General features: G+C 37.3%; 1 protein-coding gene across 9 annotated transcripts in view; it reads left to right on the forward strand.

Moving 5' to 3' along the window:
• ZDHHC20 (zinc finger DHHC-type palmitoyltransferase 20) overlaps positions 1–23692 on the forward strand; it is an 80946-nt gene that overhangs the window by 8218 nt on the left and 49036 nt on the right. For all 9 annotated transcript variants that reach the window (XR_008505645.2, XR_010410076.1, XR_008505646.2 and 6 more), the window contains exon 2: positions 22490–22516. Coding sequence is in view for 6 of the 9 variants with exons in the window: in XM_045869175.3 (XP_045725131.1) it covers positions 22490–22516 (27 nt within the window). In the remaining 3 variants the exon portion in view is untranslated. The remainder of the gene's footprint in view (positions 1–22489; positions 22517–23692) is intronic.

A 23692-nucleotide genomic window follows, 5' to 3' on the forward strand; every position in this document is an offset into this window, starting at 1 on the left:
GTGTTGTAGCATGCGTTGGTATTTCTCCCCTTATTCTCTACTTAACATCTAATTTGTATTTTTCTGTTTTTAAAATATATTTACAGCTTTATTTAATAATATTATTTCTTGTAAGCCTCCACAAATCATTTGTGCATTGAATTAGAATATAAATTAAAAATATATACTATTATCATCACATTTAAGTATTTGAAAAATCCTGCTTACAAGATTTCAGTATGTATGGGTCTTGCTCATCTTTGCATCTACTAGAGAGTCTAATTACTAATAAACATTCAATTAATATGTATTGAATTGAATAGAATCATACAGTCATAAACTCACTTGAATCATGTTTGAATATATTAGAACAAACATCCACAATAACAGTATTAATTGTATGATAACCATACATATATTTCAGTAGTCTTCAGGGTTAAAGCCTGGATGATCTTGCTTATTGGTTATGGAGTCTTTGTTTTGGATAATGAAACAATGATTCTTTGAAATTATACTGATATTTTTTAGAAAAAAAACTAGTTCCCTATATCTCATCCCCAGTGGTTGACATAATTATAGGAAAAGTTAAGATGTGAATTAGGATATTTTTAAAAACCTTCTTATTGGGGCGCCTGGGTGGCTCAGTCGTTAAGCGTCTGCCTTCAGCTCAGGTCATGATCTCAGGGTCCTGGGATGGAGCCCCGCATCGGGCTCCCTGCTCGGCGGGAGGCCTGCTTCTCCCTCTCCCACTCACACTCCCCCTGCTTGTAGTCCCTCTCTCACTGTGTCTCTTTCTGTCAAATAAATAAAATCTTTAAATAAAAAATAAATAAAAACCTTCTTATTTTGTTATTTCCTATCTGCTTTCAGATGCTGGAGTATAGTAATATTCTATATAACTTGCCTTTGAAAGCTATAGTGCCCTGTGAACCTTTTTATTTGCATTTTATAATTATCCCAGTCTTCTTTCCTTTTTTCTTTGCTTTTTCTAAAGAACGGATTTTTTTCTTTTGACTGCTAGTGAATTAATTTGTTCTTATGTTATTTTCTGTTGATACCAGAAAGCAAACTGGTCTGAGAGAGCTCTATAAATATATGTCCAAAAAACCCAACCCAAATGAACAAAAAGAGCTTTTGTATTTTCTTCCATATTAACTGAATCTTCTTTGGGTCTTCCCTGTTTCTTATAAGACAAGATACATGAAGGAAAAGGTGCCGGACAACTTAGAAACCATGGCAGACTATTTGGAAGAAGACCATTATGCCCTAGTGATACAAATAAAACTTTCCTTCCCCCCTGGCCTCTTCTAGTTTGTGGCAAAGATATAGCATGCTAAACTCCAGACTAACCATCTACTTGATATCTCTACTTGGATATCTAATAGGCATCTCAGACTTACCACATCTAAAACAAAAACTCCTGAGTTATTTCTCTCTCCGCCCCCCTCCCCCCCAACTCCTCCTACCCTAGTTCAGTAAATGAGTTTCATCCTTCTAGTTTCTTGGTTGAAAAATCTTCCCATATCCAATTAATTAAGAAATCCTGGCATTAAATCCAGCTGCTTACCACCACCATGGAACTATATTCATTCAAGCCACTATAATCTCTGTCTTGTGGAGCAGATTGAATAACATGACCACAATAATTTGTACCTCCTCCCATCAAGACAGGGAGTCTTTTTGCCCACCCAGTGAATCTGGGCTGGCCTTGTACTTGCTTTGATCAATAGAATGTGGTAGAAGTGATGTGTGAGATCTAGAGCCTAGGCCTCAAGATAGCATGGATCTTCTGCCTTAACTCTTTTGAAACTGGCTGCCATGTAAGGGAGTCCAGGCTAGACTGTATGGAGAGAGAGGCCCAGCCAAGGTGAGCTAAGTGCCAAAGCCCCTGATATATGAATGAGGCCATCTTAGAGTCTCCTGCCCCAGTTGAGCTGCCAGTTGACTATAACTAGTAGAAAAGCAGTCCGGCTGATCATAGCCTGAACTGCTGACCCACACAATTACAGGAAATAATACTTGGTGGTTGTTGAAGGCACTAAGTTGTGGGTGGTTATCACATTATCTATATCATTGTAGTACTATACTCTTATATTTTGTCTCTCCCTCGTCACTCCACCCCCATCCTCACCCTGTACCTTGTCCATTCTCCGCAGAGCAGCCAGAATAGTACCTTTAAAATCAATACCAGATTGGTCACTCCTCTTCTGAAAACCTTGGCTGGTTTCCTGTCTTGTTCAGTGGAACACCTAAAGTGCTTACCATGGGCTCCTCCCCTCATTACTTCTCTGACATAATTTCCTCTCCACTCTTTCTTTGTTTCTACAGCTGTCACACTGCCCTCCTGGCTATACTTTAATACTTGTTGAATGATCTTCATAAATTATTTAACCTCTCTGAACTAATGTTCCTATGCCAGAAAATGGAATAATACCTGTCTTACAAAATAATGTAAAGTTCTTAGCAGAGTAGCCTTTCAGATATTACTGGAGATAGGGAGATTTAAATAGCCACTAGCATATTTTTTCTTGCCTTCCTTTTTTTGTCCTTTTTTGGTAGTTTTCTTTGTTTCTTTATTTTTAATTCTTAGTTTTTTTTTTAAAGATTTTTATTTATTTATTTGACAGAGAGAGACACAGCAAGAGAAGGAACACAAACTGGGAGAGTGGGAGAAGGAGAAGCAGGCTTCCCGCAGAGCAGGGAGCCCGATGTGGGGCTCGATCCCAGGACCCCGGGATCATGACCTGAGCCGAAGGCAGACGCTTAACGACTGAGCCACCCAGGCGCCCCTCTTAGTTTGTTTTTTAACCTCCTCTCCCCATCTTTAGTGAGTGAAAGCATATTCTCACAGTCTTTTTTTCAATATTCTCTTCTTATTGGCTGTATTTGAAGATCATATTGCAAAAGCATGTACCCATTTTGCATGAGCTGCTGGTTGTATCCAGAGTATGTGTGTGGGAGAATATGTTGTTTAAGGGAGGGAGGCTTTCACATAATGTGGGACTTTAAGAAGATTAATACCTGACACTATTCTTATAAGCATATAAGCTACACAGATTTAGGTATTGCTGAAATATGCAGCATATCTTCTTAAGCAGATGGGCACCTACACTTAACTGAAATAGTAGGTCACAAATAATGGTGATTATGATTTTATGGAGAATAGATTTCTCTAAAATAGAGATCCATATTCCTTGATGATAAAGATTGTTTAAAATTGTTTATAAAACATTTCTGTTCTATGTGTTTTCTCACTCTTCCCAGTGTTTCATTATACTTACTAATGTGGACTTTGGCCCACCCAGTTGGAATCATAGGAGTAATTTTTATTAACATACTAATTGAACAACATATAAAAATAAATATGAACTTATTAAATGTGAAGTCTTCAAGAAAGCTTTTTAAACTAATTGCATGAAAAGGATATCATCAGCACCTGATGGAAATAATAACACCACAATGTTATTGTGTATGTTGATTGCATATATCACTACTGTGAATTTATACTGTTTTTTTTCTTCTTGTGTGGTTCTTATTTTTCTGTGGATAACGTATACTTTTTACAAATATTTAAAAAGGAGAAGTGGGGGGTCATGGCTATGACAAATACCATGTACATATGCAGTAGCTTTCTAACAGTGTATTGTGTTCCCCCAAAATGCCAGCATGAATCTTTTAAAATCCAAGGCAAGTTTATTACTCCTCTGTTCAGCACCCTCCAGTGGCTTTCCTCTTTGCTCATAATGAAATCCAAAGTTCTTTCTCTAGTCTCTAAGGCCCTAAATGCTCTGATCTGCCACTAATTTTGACTCCTCTCTTCCTTTGCCAACTCTGCTTCAGCCAAACAGGCCTCCTTGCTTTTCATCTATCAGGCCATGCATGGTCCCACTTGAGGACCTTTGTACTTCCTTCTCTTTCTGTTTGGGATGATTTCCCCCCAGATTCCACATAGCTAGTTCTCTCCATCTAGATTCCTTTTAAAATACTCAGCTGTCAGAGAGGCTTTTCTGACTACGCCATGTAAAATAAGTACTTCCTCTTTCACTTTCTCCCTACCTTGCTTTGTGCTTATAGTATTCTAGGTGCTGTATTTGGCACTAGGAATACAAAAATGTATAAATGCGCATGGTCAAATGCATTTAGACTTCAAATAGTAGTCCCTATCTTTAATATTATAGTGCTCATTTGCATATTATAAGTTTTATTTTTAAATTCCAGTGTAACTAACATATAGTGTTATATTAGTTTCAGGTATACAATATAGTGATTCAACAGGTCCATATTTTGTGCTCATCAAGATAAGTGTACTCTTAATCCCCTTTGCCGATTTCACCCATCCCCCCCACTCACCTCAGCTCGGGTAACCATCAGTTTCTTCTCTGTAGTTAAGAGCCAGTTTTTTGGTTTGTCTCTCCCCCCGACTTTGTTCATTTGTTTTGTTTCTTAAATTCCACATATGAGTGAAGCCATATGGTATTTGTCTTTCTCTGACTGGCTTATTTCACTTAGCATTATACTCTCTAGATCCATTCTTGTTGCAAATGGCAAGATTTCATTCTTCTTTATGGCTGAATAATATTCTGTTGTAAATATTTATCACATCTTCTTTATCCATTCATCTGTTGACACTTGGGCTGCTTCTATACTTTGGCTATTGTAAATAATGCTGCAATAAACATAGGAGTGCATATATCCCTTCAAATTAGTGTTTTCATGTTCTTTGAGTAAATACCCAGCAGTGTGATTCCTGGATCATAGAGTAGTTCTATTTTTAATTTTTTGAGGAACCTCCATAGTGTCTTCCATGGTGGCTGCACCAGTTTGCGTTCCCACCAACAGTGCACAAAGGTTCCTTTTTCTCCACATCCTCACCAACACTTGTTGTTTCTTATTTTATTTTAGCCACTCTGACAGGTGCAAGGTGATATCTCATTGTGGTTTTGATTTGCATTTCCTTGATGAATGATGTTGAGCATATGTTCACGTGTCTATTGGCCATCTGTATGTCTTCTTTGGAGAAATGTCTGTTTGTGTCTACTTTCCATTTTTTAATTGCATTTTTTGGTGTGTTTTTTTGGTGTTGAGTTGTATAAGTTCTTTATATATTTTGGATACTAACTTGTTATTAGATATGTCATTTGCAAACATCTCCTCCCATTCAGTAGGTTATCTTTTAGTTTTGTTGGTTGTTTCCTTTGCTGTACAGAAGCTTTTTATTTTGATGAAGTCCCAGTAGTTTATTTTTGCTTTTGTTTCCCTTGCCTCATGAGACATATCTAGTAAGAAGTTGCTATGGCCAGTGTCAAAGAGGTTTACTGCCTGTGCTGTCTGGTAGGATTTTTATGGTTTCAGGTCTCAATATTTAGGTCTTTAATCCAGTTTGAGTTTATTTCTGTGTATGGTGAAAGAAAGTGGTCCAGTTTCATTCTTTTGCATGTGGCTGTCCAGTTTTTCCAACACCATTTGTTGAATAGACTGTCTGTTTCTCATTGGATATTCTCCTGCTTTGTTGAAGATTAATTGGCCATAGAATTATGAATTTATTTCTGGGATCTCTATTCGTTTCCATTGATCTATGTGTCTGTTTTTATGCCAGTACTATACTGTTTTGATCACTACAGCTTTGTAATGTAACCTGAAGTCTGGAATTGTGGTACCTCCAGTTTTGTTTTTCTTTTTCAAGATTGTTCTGGCTGTTTGGGATCTTTGTGGTTCCATACAAATTTTAGGATTGTTTGTTCTAGTTGTGTGAAAAATGCCCTTGGTATTTTGATAGGGATTGCGTTAAATACATAGATTGCTTTGGGTAATATAGACATCTTAACAATATTTGTTCTTTTGACCCATGAGCATGGAATGTCTTTCCATTTCTCTTTGTGTTGTCTTCAATTTCTCTCGTCAGTTTTATAGTTTTCAGAGTACAAGTCTTTCACCTCTTTGGTTAAGTTTATTCCTAAGTATTTTATTCATATTACAAGTTTTAAGAAGCCCTGCTATAATTAAGTATCTAAATCTGTTTAACCCAGTATTTTTCTAAACTTTTTTTTTACCATAATTTTTTTTTTTCATGAAACACCTACTTAAATCCTTTTAGACTTAGTTGTTGATCTTTGGGAACAAAGCTCCCAATAGTGGTGTTGGGGGGAATGGGGAGCTGATCAGTACTGAAGGGACTGTGCCTCTGAAAAAAGTGGTGTTACCAGTAGATATGAGGGGTAATAGCTAATTTCTTCTACTTACCTTTTGTTACTAAATTCATCATTTAGGAAGAAAAATCATTATTTCTATAGATGACAAAAAGGTACTTGAAAAATCGCAGCGTCTATGCCTAAGTTTTAAAAAGGCTAAATAAAATTGGAATAAGTGGTTTTTGAACAAAATTGCACACACACAAAATACTCGATCAGTTTCCTCTAAAACCAGAAACAAAAGATGCTTATTACCATGGCCATTGCTGTGTAGCATTGTACTGTATTAACAAAATCAATTACCATATTCAATCAAGAGAAAATAATTAGAAGTATAAGAAGGAAAGGAAGGGGGAAAGCTATTTCTGTGTATAGATGATGTGTTAGTGTATGTTGAAAAGCCAAGAGGATCAATAACAACAGAATACCCAAACAAAAAGAATTGAGTAAAATTACCAAACAAAAACCAGGTTACAAAATTAGCAAACAAAACCCAATACTTTCTGTATATACATAATAATTTGTTTGAGAACATGGTGGAAGAAAAGTCTCTGTTTCCACTAACATCAAAAAGATAAAATACTTAAGAATGAACTTAAGAAATATGCCAGATCTGTAAGAGGAAAACATTCTTGAAAAACGAAAAGTAGGCTTGAACAAGTGGAAAGACATTGCATATTTCATGTTCATGGATAGAATAACTCAACATTACAAAGATTTCTGTTCTCCCCAAATTAATGTATAAATGAATTCTATTCCCAGTAAGTTTTCTTTTTTCTGGCACTAGACAAGTTGATCCTAAAAGTCATGGGGAAAAATAAACAGAAAAGAATCAGGAAACCTCTGAAAAAGAAGAGTTAAAAAGGGGGCAAACCCTACTCTACCATGTTTTAAACCACAAAGCCTGTATAATTAAAACTTTTAGGGTAGGGGCTTGTGAGAACTCTCTACTTTCTGTTCAGTTTTGCTCCAAACCTAAAACTGCTCTAAAAAATAAAGTCTGTTATAAGAACAATTGTATGTTATGATATGTGGACAGACATATGGCCAATGGAACAGAACAGAATGTCCAGAAATAGTAACTATAGAAATTTAGAATGTGATAAAAGTAGCATCTCAGATCACAGAGGAACAGATGGGACAAATGAATAGATATTTGGTGAGAGATAAAATCAGGTCCATACCTCATACGATATTCCAAGATAAAATTCCAAGATTCCAAACTGATAAAATCTTATTTTTTCTTATATTTTAAACTTTTAATTTTAAAATAATTTCAGACTTGTGAAAAATAGTACAAAGAATTTTCTTATACCCTTCACCCTGATTCCCTAAATGTTGTTATTTGCTACATGTTCTTTGTTATTCATTCTCTGAAACAGAATGAATTGCAGATATAATGTCCCTTTACCAATAAATACCTCAGTGATATTTCCCAAGAACAAGAATGTCTGTCGGTTCAAGCTTCTATAACAGAATACCACAGACCAGGTGGCTTATAAGCACCAGAAATTTCTTTCTCCTCATCCTGGAATCTGGGAAGTCCCACATGAGGGCAGCAGCATATTTGTTGTGAGGTGCGGGCCTACTCCTAGTTCCTAGACGGCCATGTGCTCACTGAGTCATCACATGGCAGAAGGGACTTGGGAGCTCTCTGAGGTCTCCTAAAAGGGCACTAATCCCATTCGTGAAGGCTTCACCTTCATGATCTAATCACCACCCAAGGGCCCTGTCTTCAATACCATCACATCGGGCATTAGGATTTAACATAGGAATTTGCGGGGGGGGGGGCACAAACATTCAGTCTATAACAAAGAACATTTTCTTATATAATCAGAGTACAATTATCAAAATCAGGAAATTAGCATTGATAAAATACTGAATAAGGCTTATAAATTACAGTAGTATTTTATCAATGCTTTTGGAAGAAAGATTAGTTGCCCCACTAATCCCTTCTGCTCCACAGTCCAGACTATGCTCACACACTGCAGTTGGTTATCATGCTCTTTGGTGTCCTTTAATCTGGAAGAGTTCCTCAGTGTTGCCTTCTCTTTCATGACCATAACAATTTTGAAGAGTACAGGCTTCTTTGTAGAATGTCCCTCAAATTAGGTTCGTCTGATGTTTCCTCATGATTAGATTCTCAAAGTAACATTTTTAGCAAGAATACCATAAAAGTGATGTTCCATCATTGAATGTACCATTTCTAGGACTGTTAACTTTAATCACCACTTCAGGTGGTATCTGCCAAGTTTCTCCATTCTGTAAGGGTACAGTTTTTCTTTGTAATTAATAAGTATTTTGGTAGACTCAGATGCACCACACAGATCTTTCGAGGAAGGACTTTGCTGCTCAGTTGTGAAAGGTGTGGTCTGCAAACAGCTTCTAGCTGTTAGCTCTTTCTTTCAGCATGACTAACTTCACCCAAGGTCACACCCTTCCTGTGCCAGCCTGCATTCAGTGCCTGAGTGAGAAGGGGCCTGGCTGCTTTAGAGCTCTCTGCTAGTTGGCCAAGATTTTGATAAGCCTGCACTGCAGTTAGATTTCTCCTTAGAACATAGCCTGTACCCCAGACTCTCTCTCAGCATGATTCCAGAGAACCCAACCTGAGACAAGTGTCTTTGTGGGGAAATACCTTGAGATTTGTTCTGTTCCTGATTACTTGCATTACTCTTTTTAGCATCTATTGAGGATTCTTGCTTGAAACAGTTATTATTGTGCTGGTTGCCAAATGGTGATTTTTCTAATTCTATGATTTCGTCTGCATTTTCTAGTTAGAATTCTATAAGGAAGAGCTTTCCCTCCTCCCCAGTTAATTCATTTACATCTGCACGCTGTCATGGATTCTTTTTTTATGGATTATGATCTGTCATTTATTTTATTGCTCAAATTGTCCCAGATTTGGCCAGTAGGAGCCCCTTCAGTTCGGTTTCTCTATCCTTTTGACATGTTCCCATCATTTATTCCTTCCTTACTTTCTGGTACCACAAGATTTCTCAGGCTTATCTGACACTTTTCCCATGCTGGAATCTGCCATTTCAAAATGGACCACAGTTGAATGTAAAAAATAAAAGCGTTCAAATACTAGAAAGAAACATGGGTGGATGATCTTATAACCAGGGAGTGAGGAAAGCCCAACAGAAAAAAATGGATAAGTGTCATAAACAGTTCACAACAACAGCAAAAAAGAATGGCTCGTAAAACACATGAAAAGATACTTATTCTCTTGTATAAGAAAATGCAAAGTAAAATTACCCTGTGATACAAAGTGTTTGGAAACACTTTATTGGGTACACGATGGAGAAACAGGCAGTCTGATGCAATGCCTGTAAGAGTATAAAATGGTACAACTTCTATAAACAAGGGATTTGGGAAAACCAGGCAGATTAACTTTTGGTCCAGTAATTTCAAATTAGGAATCTACACTGAGAATAAACTTCCACAAATAAACAACACATGCATAAAGTTATTCATTGCCACATTGTTTGTAGCAGTAGAGATTGGAGACAACCCAAATGTCTATCAGTAGAGGCCTGATTGTATAACTGGAACATCCACACAATGGAGTACTGTGCAGTGCTTTAAAACACAATGATTGTCTCTATGTACTGATGTGCGTGATTTCTAGGGTGTGGTGAGAAAAGCAAGGTGTGGAATAGGTATATAAAGGAAGAAATTAGAAATATTTTATTTAATACATTTATTTACTTTGCAGAAGGAAATAGGATAAAGCAAACTAATAAAAATGATTACCTGGGGTGAGAAGATAAGAAAGGAAAGCCAGGCCTTTCTGAGTACGTTTCTATATAGTTTTGACTTTTAAACCATTTATATTTTTTACATATCCAAGAAAATAAAATTAAACAGGAGGAAAAGCAAACTGTAAAATTTGGAATCCTGAAAGAAATGAACTTATGTGAAGTTGGTACCATACACAGAGGAAAGAATGACTTCAAGTGGCTTTTGAATATCGTACTCCTTAGTGGGATACAGTTTAAAGCCAAAACAAAACAGAATTTTAAAACTGCAAAGAAAACTTAAACTAGTATGCAGTGTTTAAACTATTTTAGGTATACTTTAGGATAAATGAATGAGTAAATCAATTAGGAGCTAAGATTTTCATTGTATATAAACATAAAAAGATACAAATATAATGCCTAAGAAATTAAGGAGAAACTTTGTAATATTCTATTTGAATTGGAAGTATCAATGTGAATATAATTAGGTATATAATACTACTTCTGTCATCCCAAAGGGCCTTTAAAGCAGTGAAACTCCAGTAGCTATGAGCACCCCTGGTATTCAAAGGTTGGTTTCTAAATATCATTAAAAGGAACCAGATGCAGGGCACCTGGTTGGCTGAGCCCATAGAGTAATGTGACTTGATTTTGGGGTCATGAGTTCAAGCCCCACACTGGGGGTAGAGCCTACTTCAAACAAACAAACAAAACCAATGCCCCTTGGAGAAATGGCTAATTTCAGGGGCTGGAGGTGGGAAAAAATATAAAGTGAGCCTGGGATATCTTGTGCTAGACAGCAAGGAAGTGCTCAAAGACTAATGGGGATGATTCAGGAGGATGCAGGAGTCGGTTGGAAGAGCAGTGGCCAAAGATGAGACAGTTTGAACATAAGAAAGAATGAGTGTAATTGATAATGGCACATAAGATAAAGAAAAATCCATGTTTCCCTATTGATATTCAAAACAAGAATATTAAAATTTATTTGCCAACAGTGGAGTTGAATGTCATACCAGCATCCTATTCTGAAAATGGGTAAGTAAAGGGAAATAATTAAGTTTTTGTGCTGCCTTTTTAGGAAGCTCTAGTTCATCCCCAGTTGAAAGCTCTTTACAGAATAATGCCAGCTTGAAAGTATAGAAATAAATAATAGAGGGTTTTTTATGGTGATTTTCAAATTCTACAAAATAATTGATTTAGGCAGATTATCGGTGGATGCTAACACCATTGGGTGAAAAGTTTTGGGGGAAGAAGATATTCACATACTGCTAACATTTTACCCCACAAAAACCTTTATGATTGTTAAAGTGGAAAATGTACTTTTACAAAGGAGAGACCTGGTGGTCACCACCTTGTTAAGTGACCCAAACGTAGCATCACTGATAGTGACAAACCTAAATAATGTACCTGATGTGCTGAAAACAGTGCCCAGAATACTTCATACCTGAGTATTCTTGTCCATTCTCTCCCTCCCACCCTCAAATTACATTCAAACCTTTAGACTTGGAGTGGAATATTAGGAAGAGGAGTTTGGGGTAGGGGTCAGAGGATGAAATCAGCAACCAAAAAGAAACAGACAAATCCAGAATGTAGTACATTTCACAAGACATCTGGCCTGTTCTTTTCAAAAAGTCACTGTCATATGAGATTCTAGGAAGGTGATGGTAATGGTGCATTATTTTTGAGTCTCCCCAAATCACTGCATAAAAATGTTCAACAACTTGAATATCTACAACAAAATCAGTTTCCTAGAGAATGGGAATGAGTTTTAGACAACCAGAATGACTATTGGATATTAACTCTGATATGAACATTAAATATGTATTTATTACCTTATTACCTATGAGCAAAAGTAATAAGGAAGAGAGGCTATAGTTTGTAATGGATATATGATCTAACAGAGTAGATATAGTACAGCTATTAGAAAATGGACAACAATGTAAAAAAATTATTTAATTATATTTTTAGTAATTATATTGGTCTCATTATCGAGGCTGTTGGGTGGGCAATATGGGATAAAGAAAATGGGAGGGGGGAAAGATGGCGGAGGAGTAGGGGACCCTATTTCAACTGGTCCCCGGAATTGAGATGGATATCTACCAGACCACTCTGAGCACCCACGAAACCAGCCTGAGATGTAAGAAGATCTGGATATCTACAAACAGAATATTGCAGGCGGTTGGTTTTGAGGTACGAAGCGGGGAGCCCTGATTCCACGGGCAGATATCAGAGGATAAACGGCAGCAGGAGGGTGCCTGGCTGTGGGGATCCTACACCACCAGTGAGTGACAGCCTTGCGCGCTGCAGACGGGGCCCAGACTTGCAGACCAGTAGTGGCGGGGAAAGGAGTCTAGGGCAGCCCCCAGGGCGGAAAACCGGAGCACCTGAGTGGCGGAGTTGCGCGTGCGATCTGGGGGCAACTGGCGATTTTAGAAGCACAAAGGGCAGAGACGTGCCCCGACCTGGAGGCAGGACTGGGAGCGCTGTGGAGGGGCGCATAACCCAGGATGCTGCAGTTTATAGCAGCATGGACAGAAACGGAGACGATGTGGCCTGGAGAGCTCACTGAAGAACACTGAGGTCTCTGCTCTGAGGCAGAGGGTTGGAAATGGTCTCTTTTGCTCCGACTCGCGGAAGAGATGCGGAAAGCCACCAGGCAAAGCCGCCAGAGAACGAAAACCCCCAAAACTGATTCCCACTGAGCCCATCCCCTGCCACAGGGGGCAGGGCAACTCCGCCCAAACAGGGTTGCCTGAGTAACAGTGCGGCAGGCCCCTCCCGCAGAAGACAGGCTGGGAAAACAAGAGGCCAGCAACCCTAAGGTCCCAAGAAAACAGGTGCATCTTGCTTGGTTTCTGGCCAATAATTTGGACTCTATACATTCCCTCAAACACCCATCAAGAGAATGACTAGGAGGAGGAGCCCCCAAAGTAGAAAAGACTCAGAGATTATGACTTATGCTGCAGATTTACAAATGGATGCAGATATAACCAAGATGTCGGAGATGGAATTCAGGCTAGCAATTGTGAAGACAATGGCTAGAATGGAGAAATCAGTTAATGGCAACATAGAGTCTCTAAGGGCAGAAATGAAAGCTGAATTGGCAGAACTTAAAAATGCTATCAATGAGATCCAATCCAATCTAGATAATCTAACAGCTAGGGTAACTGAGGCAGAAGAGAGAATAAGTGACCTGGAAGACAATATAATAGATAAAAAGGGAAAAGAGGAGGCCAGGGAAGAACAACTCAGAATCCATGAAAATAGAATCAGAGAAATAAGTGACACCATGAAGCATTCCAATGTCAGAATAATTGGAATCCTGGAGGGAGTGGAGAGAGAGAGAGGACTAGAAGATGTGTTTGAGCAAATCAGAGCTGAGAACTTCCCTACTCTGGGGAATGAAACAAACATTCGTGTCCTAGAGGCAGAGAGGACCCCTCCCAAGATCAAGGAAAACAGGCCAACACCCCAGCATGTAATAGTAAAACTTGCAAATCTTAGAACCAAGGAAACCATCTTAAGGGCAGTTAGGGGGAAGAGATTCCTTACGTACAGAGGGAGGAACATCAGAATAACGTCAGACCTATCCACAGAGACCTGGCAAGCCAGAAAGACCTGGCAAGACATGTTCAGGGTACTAAATGAGAAGAACATGCAGCCAAGAATACTTTATCTGGCAAGGCTTTCATTCAGAATGGATGGAGAGATGCAGAGCTTCCACGACTGGCAGAAACTGAAAGAATATGTGACCAAGCCGGCCCTGCAAGAAATATTAAGGGGGGATTCTATGAAAAGAGAAAGACCCCAAGAGTGATATACAACAGAAATTTAGAGACAATCTACAAAAACAACGTCTTCACAGGCAACATGATGACAATTAATTCATATCTTTCAATAATCACTCTCAACGTGAATGGCCTAAATGCTCCCATAAAACGGCACAGGGTTGCAGATTGGATAAAAAGACAGGACCCATCCATATGCTGCCTACAAGAGACTCATTCTGAACCTAAAGATACATCCAGACTGAAAGTGAAGGGATGGAGATCCATCTTCCATGCCAGTGGACCTCAAAAGAAAGCTGGGGTAGCAATGCTTATATCAGACAAATTAGATTTTAAACTAAAGTCTGTAATTAGAGACACAGAAGGACACTTTATCATTCTTAAAGGGTCTATCCAACAAGAAAATCTAACAATTGTAAATATCTATGGCCGCAACATGGGAGCAGCCATCTACATAAGCCAACTGTTAACCAAAATAGTCATATTGATAACAATACATTAATTATAGGAGACCTCAGTACTCCACTCTCAGCAATGGACAGATCATCTAAGCAGAAAATCAACAAGGAAACAAGAGCTTTGAATGATACATTGGACCAGATGGACCTCATAGATATTTACAGAACATTCCACCCTAAAACAACAGAATACTCATTCTTCTAGAGCAGACATGGAACTTTCTCCAGAATAGACCACATACTGGGTCACAAATCAGGTCTCAACCGATACAAAAAGATTGAGATTATTCCCTGCATATTCTCAGACCACAATGCTTTGAAACTGGAACTCAGTCACAAGAAAAAATTTGGCAGAAATTCAAACACTGGGAAGCTAAAGACCACTCTGCTCAAGAATGTTTGGGTCAACCAGGAAATCAAAGAAGAACTTAAACAATTCATGGAAATCAATGAGAACGAAAACACATCGGTCCAAAACCTATGGGATACTACAAAGGCGGTCCTAAGGGGGAAATACATAGCCATCCAAGCCTCACCCAAAAAAATAGAAGAATCCCAAATTCACCAACTGACTCTACACCTTAAAGAACTAGAGAAAAAGCAACAAACCATGCCTAAGGCACGCATTAGAAGAGAAATAATTAAAATTAGAGCAGAGTTCAATGAATTAGGAACCAGAAACACAGTAGATCAGATCAACGAAACTAGAAGCTGGTTCTTTTAAAGAATTAATAAGATCGATAAACCATTGGCCAGACTTCTCTAAGAGAAAAGAGGAAGGACCCAAATTAATAAAATTATGAATGAAAGGGGAGAGATCACGACTATCACCAAGGAAATAGGAACAATTATTAGAAATTATTATCAACAACTATATGCCAATAAACTGAGCAATCTGGATGAAATGGAGGCCTTCCTGGAAACCTATAAGCTGCCAAGACTAAACAGGAAGAAATTGACAACCTAAATAGGCCAATAACCAGTAACGAGATTGAAGCAGTGATCAAAAACCTCCCAAAAAACAAGAGTCCAGGGCCTGATGGATTCCCTGGGGAATTCTACCAAACATTCAAAGAAGAAATAATACTTATTCTACTGAAGCTGTTTCAAAAAATAGAAACAGAAGGAAAACTTCCAAACTCATTCTATGAGGCCAGCATTACCTTAATCCCCAAACCAGGCAAAGGCCCCATCAAAAAGGAGAATTTCAGACCGATACCCCTGATGAATATGGATTCCAAAGTCCTCAACAAAATCCTAGCTAATAGGATCCAACAATACATTAAAAGGATCATCCACCACGACCAAGTGGGATTTATCCCTGGGATGCAAGGGTGGTTCAACATTCACAAATCGATCAATGTGATAGAACACATTAATAAGAGGAGGGAGAAGAACCATATGGTCCTCTCAATTGATGCAGAAAAAGCATTTGACAAAATACAACATCCTTTCCCGATTAAAACTCTCCAGAGTATAGGGATAGAGGGAACATTCCTCAAGTTCATAAAACCCATCTATGAAAAACCCACAGCGAATATCATCTTCAATGGGGAAAAGCTCTGAGAGCCTTTCCCTTAAGATCAGGAACACATCAAGGATGCCCACTCTCGCCACTATTGTTCAACGTAGTACTAGAAGTCCTAGCAACAGCAGTCAGACAACAAAAAGAAATAAAAGGTATTCAAATTGGCAAAGAAGAAGTCAAACTCTCTCTTTTCACAGATGACATGATACTTTATGTGGAAAACCCAAAAGACTCCACTCCCAAATTACTGGAACTCATCCAGCAATTCAGTAATGTGGCAGGATACAAAATCAATGCACAGAAATCAGTTGCTGTCTTATACACTAACAATGCATCTGTAGAAAGAGAAATTAGAGAAACGATTCCATTTACAAAAGCACCAAAAACCATAAGATACCTCGGAATAAACCTAACCAAAGAGGTCAAGGATCTATACTCTAGAAATTGAAGAAAACACAAAAAGATGGAAAAATATTCCATGCTCATGGATCGGAAGAATAAACATTGTTAAAATGTCTATGCTACCCAGAGCAATCTATACCTTCAATGCCATCCCCGTCAAAATTCCAATGATGTTTTTCAAAGTGCTGGAACAAACAATCCTAAAATTTGTATGGAATCAGAAAAGACCCCGAATTGCCAAGGAAATGTTGAAAAAGAAAAAGCTGGGGGCATCACATTGCCCGATTTCAAGCTATATTACAAAGCTGTGATCACCAAGACAGCATGGTACTGGCACAAAAACAGACATATAGACCAATGGAACAGAATAGAGAACCCAGGTATGGACCCTCAACTCTATGGTCAACTAATCTTTGACAAAGCAGGAAAAGACATGCAATGGAAAAAAGACAGTCTCTTCAATAAATGGTGCTGGGAAAATTGGACAGCCACATGCAGAAGAATGAAACTCGACCATTCTCTAACACCAGTCACAAAGATAAACTCAAAGTGGATGAAAGACCTCAATGTGAGACAGGAATCCATCCAAATCCTAGAGGAGAACATAGGCAGTAACCTCTTTGACATCGCCCACAGCAACTTCTTTCAAGATACATCTCCAAAAGCTAGTGAAACAAAAGCAAAAATGAACTTTTGGGACTTCATCAAGATAAAAAACTTCTGCACAGCAAAGGAAACAGTCAACAAAACAAAGAGGCAACCCACAGAATGGGAGAAGATGTTTGCAAATGACACTACAGATAAAGGGCTGGTATCCAAGATCTATAAAGAACTTCTCAAACTCAACACCCAAAAAATAAATAATCAAGTCAAAAAGTGGGCAGAAGATACGGAAAGACACTTCTCTGAAGAAGACATACAAATGGCTAACAGACACATGAAAAAACGTTCATCATCATTAGCCATCAGGGAAATTCAAATCAAAACCACATGGAGATACCACCTTACACCAGTTAGAATGGCAAAAATGGACAGAGCAAGAAACAACAAATGTTGGAGAGGTTGTGGAGAAAGGGGAACCCTCTTACACTGTTGGTGGGAATGCAAGTTGGTACAGCCACTTGGAAAACAGTGTGGAGGTTCCTCAAAAATTTAAAAATAGAGCTACCCTATGACCCAGCAATTGCACCCCTGGGTATTTACCCCAAAGACACAGATGTAGTGAAAAGAAGGGCCATATGTACCCCAATGTTCATAGCAGCAATGTCCGCAATAGCTAAACTGTGGAAAGAGCCGAGATGCCCTTCAACAGATGAATGGATAAAGAAGATGTGGTCCATATATACAATGGAATATTACTCAGCCATCAGAAAGGATGAATACCCAACTTTTACATCAACATGGATGGGACTGGAGGAGATTATGCTAAGTGAAATAAGTCAAGCAGAGAAAGTCAGTTATATGGTTTCACTTATTTGTGAAACATAAGGAATAGCATGGAGGGCATTAGGAGAAGGAAGGGAAAAATGGGGGGGGGAAATTGGCGGGAGAGATGAACCATGAGAGACTATGGACTCTGAGAAACAAACAGGGTTTTAGAGAGGAGGGGGGAGGGGGGATTGGTTAGCCCGGTGATGGGTATTAAGGGGGGCACATACTGCATGGAGTGCTGGGTGTTATACGAAAACAATGGATCATGGATCACCACATCAAAAACCAATGATGTATTGTATGGTGACTAACATAACATAATAATAATAAAAAAAGAAAATCTGTTAATTTCTATACACCAATAATGAAGCAGTAAAAAAAAAAAAAGAAAGAAAAGAAAAAATGAATGTGATATTCTAATTCTTCATCCTTTCTGTCCTTGAGAACCAGGATTCTCAGTGGTTAAAAAAAGAAAAAGAAAGATAAAATTAAAAGATGAATGATAAAAACTTTGCAAACTTGAATTTGAATTATTACTATGAACTCATAAGGTGTTTTATCTTAAAAAAAGTGTATGCACATACATAGATAGTAATGGGGTAAAACTGTTAATTAACAGACAAATCATTTATGTAGAAAATCCCCAAGAATAGACAAAAACACTACTAAAAACTAGTAATTGAATTTATTAGCAAGTTCACAGGATACAAGATCAATAAAAATGGGTTATATTTCTACCAAGAATTACAAATTGAAATTTTTAAAACACTATAATCACATGAAAAACATTAAATACGGGGCGCCTGGGTGGCTCAGTGGTTAAGCATCTGCCTTCGGCTCAGGTTATGGGTTATGATCCCAGGGTTCTGGGATCGAGCCCTGCATCAGGTTCCGTGCCCAGTAGGGAGTCTGCTTCTCCCTCTTCCTCTGCCCCTCCCTCTGCTTGTGTTCTCTCTCTCGCTGTCTCTCTCTCTCTGTCAAATAAATAAAATCTTAAAAAAAAAATTAAATACTTTAGGGATAAATCTAACAAAAGACCTACAAGTTTTTGTGTATTGATGAGATAAAATCTAAAATGAAGAGATACACTTGTGTTCATAGAATGGAAGGCTGATTATTGTTAAGATGTCAGTTTTTTCCAGACTGATCTAGGGAGTCAACACAATGCCAAACAAAATCCCAGCAGGCATTTTTTTTTTTTAAGAAATCAGTAAGATAAGCTTAGAATTTATATGGAAATGCAAAAGACCTAAAATAGCCAAAACACTTTTGAAAAAGAACAAGTTGGAGGACTTCCACTATCTTGTTTCAAGATTTACTATGAGCTACATGTAATCAAGTCATGTGGTATTGGGATAAGAATGGACATATACATCAATAGGACAGAACAGAGTTCAGAAATAAACCCTTACACATACAAGTTTAATTTTTAATCAATTTTTGTCAAAAGTTCCAAGGCAATTCAGTAGAGAAAGGAGTTTCAGCTAACAATATTGGAACTACTGGGCATCTATATACAATAAAATTCATCTCAACCCTTACTTTATACCATATTTTTAAAAATCAGCTTTTAAAATAGATCACAGACCTAAATGTGAAACCTCTAAAACTTCTAGAAGGAAACATATGAGCAAATCTTTGTGTCTTTTGGTTGGCAAAGATTTCTTAAAAAGGACACGAAGCATGAACCATAAAAGAAAAAATTGATAAATTGGACTTCATTAAAATTAAACTTTTCTGTTCTTCAAAGAAAACAACATATGGACTAGAAGGAAATATTTGCAGAGTATATTTGTTAAAGGACTATATCCAGAGTATATAAAGAACCCACAGTTCAATAATAAGAGAGATAATGATCAAAAAGTAGCCAACAATTTCAACACACAACTTCACAAAGAAGAGGTGTAGGGATGGCCAATAAGCATGTGAAACGATACTCAACATTGTTAGTCATTAAGGAAATAAAAAATCACAATGAGATATCACTATATATTTTTTAGAATAGCTAAAAATTTAAAGATTGACCGTTCCAAATGTTGATGAGGATGTGGAACAACTTGTAACTCATACATTTTTGGTAGGGAATGTAAAACAATACAACCACTTTTGAAAAGTTTGGCTGTTTCTAATAAAGTTAAACATAGATCCAGCAATCTTATATCTAGATATTTACCCCAATAATGAAAATATATGTCCACCCACGGCTTGCACAGGAGTATTCATAATAGCCAAAAACCGAAAGCAAGTGCCTTATCAGTTGGTGAATGGATAAGCAAGTTGTGCTGCCTCCTTACAGTAGAATACTACTCAGCATTCTCCCTCTTCTACTCCCCCTGCTTGTGTTCCCTCTCTCGCTGTGTCTCTCTCTGTCAAATAAATCAATAAAAATCTTTAAAAAAAAAAAAAAGAGTACTACCCAGCAGTAAAAAGAAACAATTTGTTAATTAGAATTTCCAGTTCCAGGACAAGTGAATACATACTCTTCCTATTTTTCCTGCTAAGTACAACTAAAACCCCTAGATATTATGCATAAAGCAAACATAAGACAATTCTGAAACATAGACAGAGAAAGGCAGATCAGCTGGGGACCTTGGTACCTGAGAAATGATGTGGTGAATTCCCTGGGTTTTCTTTATATCCTATCCTGTGTGCTAGAGAAGCAGGCAACCTGGAAATACCAATGAGCACCAATGAAAAGCCCCCCAAAAAGCTGGTTTTCTTTAGTCAAACAGGAAAGGGGTTACCTATAGCAAGACAAAACTAGGCAGTAACTGCCCTACTTCAGCCAAAAATGATGGGAAAACTGCACTCTGTCCCCACTTTCTCCAGCAGAGGCTGAGTATGAGCTTAGACTTCCCCCTTGCTCAGCTGTAACAAGGCACACCTCTTGTATCTCCCCACTTTCCTACTGGGGTTGTGTCAGAGAAGGTGAAGTCCTGGGCAGTAGGTAGACTTCCATCCTCCCTGGGCAGTGATAATGCACCTCTCCCCATATGGTATCAGTGGAGGCCTTGGGTGGAGCACTTGTGTAATCTTGCTCAATTATGTCTGTCCCTGGAATTTTATCTTTTTAGGTGGCTTTATAAATAAAACTTTTCTTTAGTTATAATTTCTATATAGTGATTGCATGTTTACTGGAAGGTTACTGATTTCTGTATGCCACTACCACCTCTTGTTTATAATAGTTTTTCAGTTGGTTTTCTTTGACTATAAAGGCATATAGTCTTATAATCTGCAAATAGTGATACATTTGCTTCTTTTCCATTTTTAAACTACTAATTTATTTCTCAGAATTGTGTGCCTTGTATAGTGCTTCCCAATCATTTCACAGCATTGAAAATTGTATTTTTAGTGTATATTAGCATAAATGGGAAATGCTTTGTGAGGCCAGAGGGGACCAGCCCAGGATCTAACTACTCTAGTGTTCTACCAGACTGACCTGAGATGGGTTGAGAAGAAGCCCTACGCCTCTCTAAAACAGTCTTTAAAAAAAAAAAAAAATCATGAACTTGCTTATTTTATTTCTAAACCTTAGTGGGACTACTTCTATAGTGTTTCTCATTAAATTATGCTGGTTTGGGGATTGAAGTAGATATATTTTAGTTTATTAAGGAAGTGTCCAGGTACTCCTCTGATTTATCAATAGATTTTAGTCAAAAATGGTTATTGATTAACAAACATTGCTGAAGCATTGCTGCTGTATGCCAGGCTTTAGAACTAAAACAATGAATAAGGTGAGAGACACTATAGGAAATAATACAAGTCAAAGTAGACTTGAGCTCAGATATCTGTCTACACTACATGTACTAGTTCTGTGATCTTAGGCAAGTCATTTAATTATTTTGAGCCTTAGCTTACTTATCTGTAAAATAGAGCTAATAATAACTTTTAGAGTTGTTATTCTAAGACATGATTGCACACTTGTGCAGTCCAGTAGGGTGAGATAGACATATTACTAAGTAATTGCAAAAAAAAAATGAGGTAGTATGGTAGAGATGGAAAAATGAGCAGTGGCGATATAAAGGAGTATCTGCTCTGCCTAAAGAGGGACTCAGGACAGCTTTACAGAGGTGACAGTATTTAAACTGGGCCTTGGAGGATGAATAGGGGAAGGCACAACACCTGTGAAACTGCTTGATGTATTTAGGAAACTGCCATTTGTTCAGGATAATTAGATGGTAGGTATGGGCAAATGACAGACTGGAGAGGTAGACAGATTGTCGATCACAGAGGGACTATAGTTGTTACCCTGAATATTTTGGGCTTTATTATGTAAGTGACTGGGAGGTGTTGAAGACTATTCAGCCATCAGATTTGCTGGTTGTGAGGTGTGTTAAGCCAATAGTTGAAAGTCTTTAAGCTATTATGTTGGAGGAGAGCCTGAAATAACGCAATGGGACAAATTGAGAGTAGATGACAGATTTGAAGAGTCATAGGTAGTAGAATTAACAGGACCTAGAGGCCATTGGACTATCTCTAGAGAAAGAATAAATAGCAATCCCCAGGGTCTTAGGCTAGGAATCAGAAGCACTCTAAAATTAACAAGGATAAGTTCCTGTACCTTTTTCTATAGAAAAACACAAGTTGTCTTGAGTATAGCTTGTAAGTTTGGTAAGGTACATCACAGACTGATGACATGAGCACCATAGAGGAGGGTCCTATTCTTTCTGTAGGTGTCAATAAAGTAAGAGCTAAAGGAAACCTAACTATAACGATATTAATAGACTTAAAATTAACAAAAGTCTGAAAAAAATTTTAATGTGATTGCAGTGTTGATAAAGAAAAATTTTATGTTTAACATTTTAGTGTTTTTAGGGTTTTTTAAGTGCAATCCTGAATTTGCATTAGTGTTTACATTTGATAACTAAATTTTATTTTTGTGAAAATGATGTTAAGATGAGTAGTCAATCTGAAATAAAATGTATGTACAAATTGTTTAAAAGTGTATTATTTATTCACTATTTTTCTTCTATTCTAGTTACTCTCTCTGGAAATGGAGAAAACGGTAAGGCACCTTAAGTCTCAATTTAAGTAGAATACTTATGGTATCCTAATTGTGACCCACATAGTTTTTATTTAGTGATGACTATATGTGTTTTTGTTCTCAGAAAGAAAATATATGTTTTTAAAGTTTAAGTAATTAAAAGGAGATACAGTATTGTGTTTATTCCTATTCAATATATTTTCATTTGTGTTATTTATATAAATTGAAGTAGCTGTTATTTTGTAAGGCATCTAGTACCCAAACTTCTTTGATATATTTATGTACATATTTATGCCTTGGATATTCTTCAGAATGCTTGATAGTAGTGACTCAAAGATTTTTAATACCAGTTCTAGCTAGGGTTGAGCAGACTTTGTTTCGTGATGTCTAAATTTTATTTATGGTTCTCTTGTTTATATATTTGTTAAAAATAGTACTTTACTACTCACAGACATTTAACAAAATAACCAGACTGTAAATTTGTAAATTGTGTTACTAGTTCATTTTGAAAGGGAATTCTACTTTTTATAATGACTAGTTAATGAGATAATGCCTAGAGGGAAAAATTCATTGCTCAGAATTTCACCAAGCTAAAAGAAAATATTAAGTCTATTGAGATCTAATTTCAAAAACGAAATTTGATTTGAGATATGAAAATTCAGAGGATTTCCAAAATAGTTGGTTAGAAATTATTAATAAATATTTATTCTTATTGGAAATAATTAGGCATTAAGCATGTAAATCTCAAGTTGCCTTTGAATCTGATTTCTCAATTCTAGCCAGGGTTGAGGAGGAATAAATATAGACTCAATCTTGGTAGGCTTGATTTTCTTCCTTTAAATCAAAACTTTTCTATATGTGAAAGCACAGATACAGAAGGCAGAGAACTTCTGAAAGAGTACTTAGGAAAGAACATCTAACTTGTCTAATTATTTCTTGGAGCTATTTTCCCCATGTCTTTCAAAGAGTCTTTTGACAAGGTTGTTTGCCTTTTTGTTTTTTTAAATTCATTTATAGGTGATTTTTGAATCAGACTTTTTGATTTATAGATTCAGATTTTGGGGTTGCTTTTTTTTTTTTTTGCTTTGATTTAATTTGCTTAGTTAACTAAGCTTTTACTTTATTACTTCTTTTTTTTAAGATTTATTTACTTTAGAGAGAGAGAGAGAAAGCACGAGTGGGAGAGGCAGAGGGAGA

The sequence above is a fragment of the Mirounga angustirostris genome, unplaced genomic scaffold (assembly GCF_029215605.1).
Source record: "Mirounga angustirostris isolate CCGP_5_RB_7025 unplaced genomic scaffold, mMirAng1.0.hap1 SCAF_3, whole genome shotgun sequence".
In the NCBI taxonomy this organism is placed as follows: Eukaryota; Metazoa; Chordata; class Mammalia; order Carnivora; family Phocidae; genus Mirounga; species Mirounga angustirostris.